Raw genomic sequence first — 13,099 nt, forward strand, 5'->3', positions numbered from 1 at the left:
GCTTAAAGCAGATAATTTTGGGAGGGCTCAGTTATACCACAAGCTGAGAAAGATCTCACTGCAAATTTGCTAAGAATGTCTTTTAAGAACTGGAAAATCAAGGAGCGGGAAGAAATAGCAGTGGCTTTTCACTTTTTCTCTCCTCTCTACTGCCTGCTCAGGAAGTTTAGTAAGGGCTGTAGAAACTGGCTGACATATAATGAAGGAGAATTAATTTGACCAGGCTCCTGCATACATTCTCTAAAATTTTAGAAGTGATCTTTTGGCAACAGGACTACGTCTTTTCTGTACCAAACAGTGCCCTTCTCATGCAGGATTTTGTGCACATGCATCGTAAGCAGTGTTATAATAAGGACAGATTTATTTTAGAGCTCAAAACAAATCAGGAGAAGGCCCTGAGCACAGGTGAGTGTGGTTACCTGGTGCAAGAAGTTGTCACCAGCATATGGCTTAGCTTATTGTTTGCCACAAAGAACCCAAGCATTGGAAAGAGAGTTAAGGAGGACTTCAAGCAACATTACCATCGCTGGTTTCTTGGGGTGTCCCATCAACAACCTGCCATCCTCCAAAACCAACAGGAAGATCAGGTCTGGTCATCCAAGCTTCATTCCAGCAATGATAGTTCCTTAGACAAGAGATGAGACCAGAACATTAAATTTTTTGAAAGAAGCATACAGACCAAAACAAACCTGTATATTTATGTCCTGCCATTGCTCCAATAACAACATTTGCCAATTTAGGTGTGAAAAAGTTGGCTTTTTTTAGAGAATAGATTTTTAGGTCTAAAAGTTTGGGACCTACCTGTTAAAACCTGAAGGCCACAATCTTTCATTGTAGTTTCTTGACTGCAAATTGAAGACGCTTTTTGATTCTTCTACTATGTTCTGAATGCAAATGTCTCTGAGAAAACTTTCCAGTGTTTGGAGATTGTTGGGGTATATGAAGAGCTACACAAACTACAGTCCCTTTCCAGCCAGATACCTCTACTTCAGTCTGCTTGCTAAAGCACGCTTTGAATCTTCTTCAAGCCACTGAAGCTTGGTCTGCTTTATAACTATTAAGACTGAAGCTTTGGCACCTCTTCTGAAGAGATTTCAGAATCAACTCCATAACATACAGTGTATAGCTTTGTTTTCATGGCTCAAAACAAATATGCTTAGCTAGTTTCCATGTTGGTTGAGAAAAGGACCCTGCACAGGTTTTATAAGACTATCCTCATTGTGGTGGATTCCTTATAAGGTCTTCCCAATTGGTCGTGCCAATAAGGGAAGTCAGATCTAGAACATACAGCTTTCCATAAAACCCACCTACAACCACTGTGGGACAAGTCTTGCCTTTAGGGCCCAGGACAGTATGGGCCTCAGGTGAATTTCTGAGAGTGGTTCATCTAGGTCCTCAGGGCTGAAATGTCCTCACTTGGCTGGATGCTCAGGAAAAAAACAAAAAAAAAACCCCAAAACCCCCACTACAGCACCATCACACAGTCTGTCCAGAATGTTTCAAAGATGAGCAGAAAAGAAAAACAGATCTTGTAGCTTCCTGCAATGCTACCAGCATTCAAGGGAGAGCACAAGCAAGAAAAAAAGACAATCTAGGAAGAGGGTCTTGCAGTAAAGTGAGCAAAGTGTTTGAATTTAATTACTGCAAAAAATAAAAGGAAGGAGTAGAGAGAGGGGCAATTTTGCTTGCAAATTATACATATCCTACAGCGGATATGAATAAAATTACATCTGTGTAGCTACTGATACAGCCCCTAGTAAATGCAATGATATTAGCAACCAAAATGGGGATTGTTAAACTCTGACTATTTCATTAATAATAGGTGAAAACCAGCCATGGAGCAGAGTCGGAAGGATCTGAGGCTTGTCTAACAAGACATTTCAAAGTGGAAATGAAAGCTTGGATCAGGGTAAAACTTGTCAGTTAGGAGAGTTAATGAAGCAGCACTACAGAAAAAAGAATTATTCAAGGAAAATGACGCACACTCAGAGAATTTTTGATGCTTCTGAGAGTAGTCAATGCTGAATCATGCTCACAGAGCTTTGCTGAGGGGAACCAGAGAATGGGGATGCACTTTGTGGCAGGTGGGGTTTTGAAAACTTATGCCAATATGTGAGCGAGACAATCCCTGCCCTGAAACCTTCACTCGTTCACTTTGAATCAAACTCAGATGTGTCATTGGCTTTGTGTTCTGCGAAAGAAGAACCTGAAGAGCAGGCAGGAGGGAAGGATGATAAAACCAAGCGGGGGATAACAATGCGGAAAATGGCAGCTCTGATTCAATTCTGTAATTAGGTAATGCATTTTTTTCTATATTCATCCTAGGGGACAGGACATTTCTTATTGGTTTCTATTGGTGTAGAGTTGGGCGCAACAGGACGGCAATTTTTTTAGGTCTGCTGCCATGCAAATAACAAATACACTTACGGATATTGAATGTGAATGGACAGAAAGACATTGCTTGTAAAGCACATGAGCATTAAGGAAAGGAGGATAAAGGGAACATTTCCCTCTCCAAAATGTAGCAGAAACTTCTCTCTGGTAGAAGTGAGCACAGCTGAGGAGCTGGCTTCCCAGCCATAATTTGTTAAACTGATTCTGTAGTTCTTGTATTCTACAGCAAGCCTGAGACATTAAAGAAAGCAAGAATGGCCATACAGATCAATGTAGTGACCATTAAATATTTACAGAGATAATTACGAATAGACTAAACAAAGCGATGGGGACATTAATAAAAGATGACCAGGTGGGTTTTATGCCTGGAAGACAATTTAAGAAAGGTACTTCGTATTGCTTATGAGACAGGCACATGCTGGAAACAGCTGCTGCCCTTTCATTAGCTAATAAGATCAGGCATTGGGGTCGAGAGAGGCACTGATAACATTATTGAGAAATTAAAGTGAGCTGGAAGTGAATGGGAGAGGAGAGGTCTCAGAAGGGCTTTCTCCATGGGCCTAGACATGGATGAACCCCTGGTGGTGCCAGGTAACTTCGAGCAAGTTTCTGCTGAGGTACTGACGTTGGTCTGCTTGGACCTCACAATAGGAGTAAGTCTTGATTCCCATCCAAGAGAAATATTCTTTAAGTGTCTTTATATCATCGTTAAGAAAGACAAGGAGAACAAAGTAAGGGGACAGAGGCAGTACTGATGGACCCAAATCCGGCCAGCTTTATAAAAATAACTTTTTGCAAAGTCTGTGTAATTTTGTATATGTGTTCTGTTGTTGTCGTTGTTTCCTATCCTGAAGGAGAAGATGATCTTTAATAAAAATAAATAAATGTCAGATAACATTCAGAGGGAGCCCCACACTCAGAGATTGATTGGACTAAAAATCCTGGCTCCAACTATCCCTGAAGTCTGAGAATATTTAAAACCTGAAGACAGATCAGCTTCAGCAGTACAAGGCAATATAAATGATATATTAATAAAGAAAAAAGAGCTTTGCTTCCAGTTTTCAGGAGAATATAAATAAAAGTGAGAAATACATTTAAAAAATCATTATAAATACTTTGAGCTTGTCCTCTTAAAAAAAAAAAAAGGAAAAGAAAAGAAATAAGAAAGACATTAAAAATAAAATCAAGGTTAAGGCACAAGCCATTTAAAGTCGGCATGTGAGCTACCATGGAGTGTTACAGAGTAATGAAGAGAAAGGACACAGAGGAGAAATGAAAAGAGGTGTGTAATATATTAACTCATGCCCAAAGGGTTATGTGCACCATGTACTAATAAACGCACCAGGAGGATAAAAGGATGAACAAGGCAGTTCAAAAAGTAATCAAGGCAAAGAAAAGCAAATGTAGGATGGGAGGATGAAATGCTAGTGTGAAGTTGCATATGGATTTCAGTGGAGCAAGGATGATTTTGGATGATCTGGCCCTGTTCCAAAAGAATGGAAAAACCAGGACTGAATTAAGAAGTCTTGGGAAACAGCTGGGAAAATGACAGATAGGGAAGTAAAAGGAAACATCAAAAGTGGGTGAGACTTGTTTCATAGATCAGGTTAGGAGAAGGAGAGAAGAAGACATGAGACAGTGAAAAGTTTGAAGCATGGCAATGATCTATTTCTGGGTGTATATGGACTTAGTGGTGAGGCGGCCAGTCACTGGGTCTTGTTTCACATCATTTATACGCAGAGGAGGTTTCAGAAGAGTGACTGTTCCTTCAATGCTCTGTAAGCCATAGAAGGACCAGCCCCATGAGATGTACTGAGGTCCTGCTGTCACACAGACCAGATGCAGCTTGGCAAACTGGGGAGCCCCAAAGGTCTTAACAGGAGGGAACAAGGCAAATAGCAGGACCACAGCCCTGGACTTCAGGAGAACAGGCTTTGGCCTGTTTAACATCCTGCTTGGAAGAATCCCATGGGAGGCAGTTCTGGATAGAAGACGGGCCCAGGAAAGCTAGTTGTTTTTCGAGGTTCGCCTCCTCCAAGCTTAAGAATGGTCCACCCCTATGTGCAGAAAATCAACCAAAAGTGCTACAAGCCCTGCATGGTGAACAAGGTGGTCCCAAATAAACTCATACACAAAAAAATGTGCACAAGAGGTGGAAGCAGGGACAGATGACCAGGAGGAATATAGACACTGTCTGTGCATGCAGGGCCAGGTTTAGGAAAGCCAAAAGCCAGATCATGGAGCATGTCAAGGGATGGGAAGAGCAGTAAGAAAGGCAAGTACATCAGTATCAAAAGGAAGACTATGGAAAATGTGGGTGTGCTGCTGAATGGGGCAGGGGACCTGGTGGCAAAAGAATAAGAAAAGACCAAAGTATTCAATGCCTTCTTTGCCTTGTTTTTTATTACTGATATGTGCTGTCAGGAAGCATGGCCCCTTGAGACCAGTGTGGAGGTTTGGAGTAATGACAATTTACCATCTGTAGAGGAGGAACAAGTTAGACAATATTTAAACAAACTGGACGCACAGAAGTCCAATGGATCTGATGGAATGGACACAGAAGTGCTGAGGGAGCTGGCCAATGTCATTTTTAAGACCACTCATATCTATCTTTGAAAGGTCATGGTGATTGGGGGAGGTTCCTGAGGACTTGAAGAAAGCAACTACCACTCCTTTCTTCAAGAAAGAGAAAGAATACCCAGGGAACTATAGACTTGTCAGCCTCACCATGATCTCTTGGAATGTTATAGAGCAAATTCTTCTCCAAAACACTTCCAAACATACTAAGGACAAGATGACTGGCAGTAGTCAGCATGGATTTACAAGGAGCCAACTACACCTGACCAACCTGATAGCCTTCTGTGATGAAATGAATGACTAAGTGGGCAAGGGGAGACCAGTGCATGGGGGTTGGTTTCTCTTTTGAATTTAGCATCATCCCCCAGAACATGCTCACAGACAAACCATTGAAGTATAGACTAGATAGGTGGACAGTAATGTGTATTGAAAACTGGCTGAACTGCTGGGATCAGAGGGTTGTGATCACTGGTGTGAACTCCAGCTCAAGCCTAGTCACTAGCTGTGTACCCCAGGGGTTGATACTGGTTCCAGTACTGTTTAACATCTTCATTAATGACCTGGATGACAAGACCTACTACACCCTCAGCAAATTTGCTGATATAGAAGACTGGAAGGAATGGCTGAAACACTAGAGGCTGTGGATGAGGAGAGGCTGAGAGAGCTAGGACTGTTCAGCCTGGAGATGACAAGGCTCAATAGGATCTTATCCATGTGTATAAAAAAAAAAAAGTCTGGTTAGGGAATCGGGAGGAAGAAGATAGAACCAGACTCTTCTCAGTGGCCCCCAATGACAGGACAAGAAGCAATGTGCACAAATTGAAACACAGGAAACACTTTTTTACTGTGAGTGGTTGAGCACCGACACAAGTTTCCCAGAGAGGCTGTGGAGTGTCCATTCTTGGAGATATTTAAAACCTAAGAGGACACAGCCTGAAGCAACCTACTCTAGCTGACCCTGCTTTGAGCAAGGGGGTTGGATGACTTCCAGGGGTCCCTTCCAGTCTCAACTATTCTGTGATGCTGTGATACAACCTTCAGATATAAATGAACCTAGTTGTTTTCCTTAGATTCCCTCTTGGTAGCAGATCATGGAAATCACATAAAAGAGGTTACAGCAACAGGTTCAGTCATTTTCTCCACCACAGAATGGGTTTATTACAGTTTTAATATAAAGATTTCCAGAGATTAAGTTGTTAATGAAACATGCTGATGAGCAGCTATGCTGATGAGTTGAAGATATCATTGACACAAATCAGGTATATTAACAATGAATAGGACAAGTATGTCCTGAAAATAGGAATATATACAGAGGTCACATTCACTGCTTCACTCAAAGGAGAACAGGCTTGAGGCCAAATAACCCACACATAATTTCTACTGAACAGAGCATATAATCAATATATGCTACACTTCTCCTGTCAGACAGGAGACAGTAAGAGTTTGAGGAGGAAGTTAGAGCACCGTCTTCTCCAAAAGAATACATAGACTCCATTTCTTGTTCCTAGGGAGTTTTCTTTTTATAAATCTGGTGATAGCACTTCAGTAACTTGTATGATACCTTGGCTTGTTTCTTTTTCTGCTGAACTGGATTTATTTTGTAAAGTACCTATTTGCGACAGTGACTGCATGTATACAATGTAAAACTAGCCTACAAATACGGGAACTGGGCAGAAGCAGGAGAAGAAGGGCATTTTTCCACAGATATTGAGGTATCCCTTTGAGCCTGGCTCCAGACTGATGGAAGTGCCCATCCTAACCCTTTCCATTTTTAGAAATGGCCTGGCCCTAAGGAGCACAAACCCATTCCAGCTCTCTGCCAGTGTGCTTAAATACGCACTATACTGAATGGTAACATTAGTAGAGGGATCCCCTAGGGTACGTCTCTTTACATGACAAGCACTTCATATTAGCCAGCCTACTAACAGTCCATTCATTCAGTTTTACATAAGCTAGCGGTGTTCTTTAATGCACAGAGAAATAAATAAACCACAGGCATTGCTGTCATGTTTTTTACTACTTATATAGTTGACACATTAAAGGCATTTGCCCAGAGAACTCACCAAACAGAGTCTTTTGTAAGTTTAGTGTCCACTTTCCCTTCATCATCCAGAAAGAAGTCCAACTGTAGATTGGCGTTGTTATCATGGGCAGAAGAATAGTTGGTAACAAGTCTTGCGGGTATCCCCAGGCACCTCAGAACTGTGGCAGAGAGAAGTGTGATGAGAAGGACAAATATGAAGACTGTGGTCATGGATGACAAGATGAGTAAAGAGAAACTATTAGTAACTAGAATAAAATGGAAAAACTCAGTCAGATCAACCCAAATAATTCCTTCTATCTGCCTTTATATAGAATATGTTAAATATTTTATTTGGTCCCAAAATGATGAGCATTCAAGACATGTAATGGTACAACGGTTATAACTTAAGCAGCTGATTACCAATAGTTTTGGAATAGTCTTGCAGAGTGACCATACTGTAGCTTTTCAGGGTAAATCTGGGTGCAATGGGTCCACTGCATGACCAAAAGTGATATAAAGAAAAATGTTTGAGCTTGCAAGAAATGGAAAATATATTAGATCTCCTAGTATCAGTAATCCAGGAGAATCATGAGACTGTGCTAAAAAGAAAATCAGTAGAAAGTGTCTCCTCCTGGTTGATTTGGAGTTTTCCTATTTGACATCTGCCATCAGAAGGCATCTGGAGAACACAAAGAATAAAGCAGAAAATTATTGCTAACAAGGGGGGAAAGCTGCATTATCTGCAAGTGAAACATCAGAGTTAGAGAGTCTGAACAAAATGCACTACATAATTTGTATTGATTGCTAAGTAATAGTATTTTGGAGTCAATAGTCCCTTCGCTTAAAGGATCTTAAAAGGACCATAAAAAACCCCCGAAAAGCCCCTACCCCTAAATCTCAGACCATCACAATGTAGCACTGATGGCTCTACTTCCCATTTGGCAAGTGGTACATTTGAGATACGTGGAAATGCTATGGCTATGTCTGAAGTGCAGTAGTGCATCGTTAGGCTTCTGTGTTTGTGGTGCACTCTGGCTGATAAATAGGCATGGAATATGGCCCCACGGGGTGGGGAGTGGGGCTGCAGGGTGACACATCATCTCAGCTTCTTCAGGTGAAATGCTTTGCTTCTTGGCCCAAAAAATTCCTGTTTTCTGATTTAGGAGCCAACATGGTTCTGCAGAAAACAGAGGATTTTTTTTTGGAGAGGGGGAAACATTTTTATTGAAAATCCTATTTAAAAAATAGTTTTGACACTGCGATGTTGAATGGTCCTTGCTGTTATGGCTGGGTTTTGTATATTCATTAGTGTCACTACTGTGACTCCCAAGAAAGTGTAATGCCACACATTCATTTCAAGTTCCTGGATGACAAATTACCTGGATGCATCCAATACCATATGTACCTATTGATTAAACTTAATTCAGGTGCCCTCCCAGGCTTCCAGCACATGAGCCATCAGGGCTCATTGAAAATAATTTGTCTGACAATTTCAAGATTAATGACCATTTTTCAGAATGTTTTAGCATTTTTAACGGATGACTGTCCAGAGTGTACAATATAGTAACCTTGGAAAGCTGGACTGGTCACAATGATAAAATACTGGCAGCTGAGAAAGATACAAAATCAGCTCAAAAATGCCCTTTTAGTTGCACATGGCTGTTTGGACCTTTGCTGTCCTCTCTGTGCAGCTGTCAGCAGCTGGATGTGTCAGTGGTTACGTATTAGATTAGCCACTGGGCAACATTTTCATTTCATAATGCTCAGCAAACTTTATACTTCAGCAATCCTTGCAGCAGTACAAAGTACCAGGTCTCTGACTTGACTAACTTAGTCAGCAAACCGAGTCTAGTTTTGCCCCAGATAAATACGCCTCTCCACTTAACACACAGGCTCCAGGCCTCCACTGCGTCGCCCCAGTTTCACAGTGGCCTGCAGGCAAAATGCTGCATAGCAGTGATTCAGGACCAGTGTGGGGGGAAGGTGGGAGAACTGGTGTGCGTGTCTGTCATCTAGAGAACTCCAGATGAGGCAACGGGTGGAAGCCACTGTGAGGAATTGCTTCCATAGGAAACATTTGCAAGAGCCTTTTCGAACCCATTGTGTTGTGCAGAGGCTGAGGAGCATCAAGTACAGATCATGCGACCTCAGGCAGGGAAGGAAGCAGACGTGTCTCAGGTTCTCTGGATGTGGGTAATTGCAGATTACCTCATTGCACCAGGAATAAAATGAACCATTTCTTGTGTTGGAGTACAGAGCACCTGCCAGCACAGGTAATTTTCTGTAATTTCCTTTTCACATCTTAAATACAAGGACCAAAGCTTAGACCTTCAGCTGTGGCTGAAAAGTACTTGATGCAAAGTACGTTCCAAGCCTGCAGAAATACCCATTGTGTCCCCCTGGTCCTAAGCTGATCTGGTCCCCCCTGGTTTGATACTTAAATGCATATGTTGTAAGTGCCTCTAAGGAAGATCATCTGGGCTTAAGAAAGGCACTTACTTTTGGTTTCTGTTCAGCTGCTTCATGCTCCAGTGCCATAAGCATAGGAACTGCTTGACTGGCTCTACACTGGCACTGACATAAGCATTGCTTCCAATGTCTGGTCTCCATTACCTGTATAATGGACATTTTTTACACTCCCAGGGTCTTTCTTGACTCCTAGTACGCTGCAGTGACTTCCAGTGTATTAGCAGTGTTCATTTGGGATGCTGCTGTTAGCAAGTGCGAGACAGTAACAAAATGGGACCAATCCAACACGGCCTTCCCTACTGGGTTTTACAACCTGCAACACCCTGTTTGCTGCAACATTGGAACTCTTGTTCGAGCAAGTGTGTTTAGACTTAACCTTGTAGTGCAAGACAACTCATAAACCAGGCCAGCATTTTCCTCATTGTTCTTGCTCACAAACTCCACAGAAAATGTTAACAGTGCTCAGTAGAAAGGTGCTGGGACAGTGCACATCAGTCTTGCTAGAAACAATCCTCAGTAGGTGAGATTTAGGCTTTCTGGAGCAGAGACACCATCATATATCCCCTATTGGGAAATAGTTTCATGTTGCAGGTCTAGATAAGAAGCCCCCTGTTAATCTCAGATTTCCTAGCAGAAATGTGGAGTGTGCCAAAAGAATAACTTTCTCTCTCCCAAATTTACCTTCTGTGAGCCAGTTGAATGCATTTTACTGAACAAATAAAAAGTTAACAGATTTGTGTGGAAGAGCAGCCAAACTGAAAGAGATGCCAAAAGTTTATTTAAAGAGCATCTATTTTAGCCATGTATTTTTAAGTATCTCTGCTATTTACTCCTGAACACCACAGAGCCAGGAAGTATTTTAGCTAGTTTAACCTAAAAGCTCTCTCTGTTATGCAAGAATCATACAGCAGGGTGGAGCTTTTCTCACTGATACCTACATGTGTTGAAGACACCGGCAAAGACCCAGCACTGGCCGTATCGCACTGGTTGCTTAGAACTGTAATACTCCAAGAGAATGTCCACACTTCCCGTCCAGGCTGAAGGTGCGACCCCGTAAGTGTACGTATTGTCCCAGGATCCAGCAATCACACCATTATCATCCCTGGAGTTGATCTAAAGACAAAGGAAACGAGCATTAGGGATGTCAGAGACTGAATAATAAAGAGCTCTTTAACCCAGCAGACAAAGATAGGATGGGAGAGACTGAATATAATCAAGTTTAGGCTAGAAATAAGACAGAAATGTTTAATTATGAAGGTAGGAGATGAATAGAACAATCTTGCTAAGGGCCATGGATTCTCCATCACTGAACAATTTTGAATGAAGGTCAAACACTTAAAAATAATGGCAAAATTAAATCACCACACTGAGTATCCATGTTGCCAGTTTAGTAAGTTTTATTAACATTAAACATGCTTACTGCTATGTATTTTTCATAAACATGATCAGTTACACACTGATAAACAAGCCTCAGAAATATTAAGCTGGATTCTTTCCTAACATCATCTGTTATTTCTGTCCATATCAGCCCAGAGATTTTAATGAAATCACTCCTGATTTACAACAGATTGAGAGGAGAAACAGTCCACTGTTATTTTTAGAGTAGAAACTAATTTCTTCGGTCCAGCACACATGAAAACAAGAAGGAATTTGCTGTACAAGTTTTCCCCTGGTAAGAATATACAAAGCAAGGAGTTTTGCTGACTAATGGCTATACTGATAGGCATTAACGAGCAATACATCTCCTAGCTGCAATTTGAACCAAACCAGTTGAGGCTGTGCAAAAAGCTCATTCGCTCTGTACCTTTTAATTATGCTAATGTGGAACAGCTACACGCCAGCCAAATAAATCACAATTCTCATTTAAAAGCTTTTGGCTGGATTAACTACTGTTTTATAATTGGAAAATCGACTTCCTGTGAACCCTAGGACTGAATAAAGATAAGTATTCAGAGTCATAACCAAAGGGTTAAGGGGTTGTGCCCATCTCACTGTTGTGGGAAACATGCCAAGAAAAGAGGCAATTCAAGGACAGGGCAGCATTTTGATCTTCAAGCTCTGCTCTGACTGTAAAGAGGCAAAGAAGGGGGTGACTCTACCTGCTCTACAACATCAGGAAGCCTCAGAAGGATCCCAGCACAGGGGCACCTCCTCAGACGAGCTCAGCTCTACCACATCACATCTTGAGCAAGAATGAGGGTAAGGAACATGGGTGGGACTTGAACACCTCTTGGCCGCTTCTTATGAGGTCCAGATTTCAGAAAGCTGAAACTCCCACCCAGCTGTAGCCTAATCCTGCAGATTAGACCTAAAGTCCATTGACTTCTGGATTTCCAGTGGTGAACTTCTCCACCTCCCTACAATGACTGAGTGGCTCAAAACCTAAGTAATATCCAAAGCCCCCTTTGGGTTAATAAACTTCATGCTCTTCTGCCTTAACATAGAATCATAGAATCATAGAATGGTTAGGGTTGGAAGGGACCTCAAAGATCATCTAGTTCCAACCCCCCTGCTGCAGGCAGGGACACCCTCCACTAGACCAGGTTGCCCAAAGCCTCATCCAACCTGGTCTTAAACACTTCTAGGGAGGGGGCATCCACAACCTCTCTGGGCAACATGTTCCAGTGCCTCGCCACTCTAACAGTAAAGAATTTCTTTCTAACATCTAATCTAAATCGACCCTCCTTCAGCTCAAACCCATTACCCCTTGTCCTGTCACTACACTCCCTGATAAACAGTCCCTCACCATCTTCCCTGTAGGCCCCCTTTAGGTACCAGAAGGCCGCAAATAGATCTCCCCAGAGCTGCCTTTTCTCCAGGCTCAACAACCCCAACTCTCTCAGCCTGTCCTCATAGGAGAGGTGCTCCAGCCCTCTGATCATCTCTGTGGCCCTCCTCTGGACTCGCTCCAACAGCTCCATGTCTCTCCTGTACTGGAGCCCCCAGAGCTGGATGCAGTACTCCAGGTGGGGTCTCACAAGAGCGGAGTAGAGGGGCAGGATCACCTCCCTCGACCTACTGGTCACGCCTCTCTTGAGGCAGCCCAGGACACGGTTGGCTTTCTGGGCCGTAAGCGCACACTGCTGGCTCATGCTGAGCTTCTCATCAATCAATACCCCCAAGTCCTTCTCTTCAGGGCTGCTTTCAATCCATTCCTCGCCCAGCCGATAGTTGTGCTTGGGATTGCCCCGACCCACATGCAGGACCTTGCACTTGGCCTTGTTGAACTTCATGCGGTTCACACAGGCCCACCTCCCCAGCCTGTCAAGGTCCCTCTGGATGGCATCCCTTCCCTCCAGCGTGTCAACCACACCACACAGCTTGGTGTCGTCCGCAAACTTGCTGAGGGTGCACTTGATCCCACTGTCCATGTCGCCAACAAAGATGTTGAACAGTGCCGGTCCCAGTACCAACCCCTGAGGAACACCACTCGTCACTGTTCTCCACTTGGACATTGAGCCATTGACCACAACTCTTTGAGTGCGACCATCCAGCCAATTCCTTATCCGCCGAGTGGTCCATCCATCGAATCCATGTCTCTCCAATTTAGAGACAAGGATGTCATGTGAGACAGTGTCAAATGCCTTGCACAAGTCCAGGTAGATGATGCCAGTTACTCTTCCTTTGTCCACCAAC

General features: G+C 42.8%; 1 protein-coding gene across 4 annotated transcripts in view; it reads right to left on the bottom strand.

The window, feature by feature from the left end:
* The window catches only part of F13A1 (coagulation factor XIII A chain), a 76,758-nt gene that overhangs the window by 19,220 nt on the left and 44,439 nt on the right, over positions 1 to 13,099 (bottom strand). For all 4 annotated transcript variants that reach the window (XM_054814599.1, XM_054814600.1, XM_054814598.1 and 1 more), the window contains 3 exons: positions 10,402 to 10,576; positions 7,035 to 7,173; positions 522 to 625 (listed from right to left, as the gene is read on the bottom strand). In XM_054814599.1, coding sequence (XP_054670574.1) covers positions 522 to 625; positions 7,035 to 7,173; positions 10,402 to 10,576 — 418 coding nt within the window. The remainder of the gene's footprint in view (positions 1 to 521; positions 626 to 7,034; positions 7,174 to 10,401; positions 10,577 to 13,099) is intronic.

Source organism: Grus americana, chromosome 2 (genome assembly GCF_028858705.1).
Source record: "Grus americana isolate bGruAme1 chromosome 2, bGruAme1.mat, whole genome shotgun sequence".
Lineage (NCBI taxonomy): Eukaryota > Metazoa > Chordata > Aves > Gruiformes > Gruidae > Grus > Grus americana.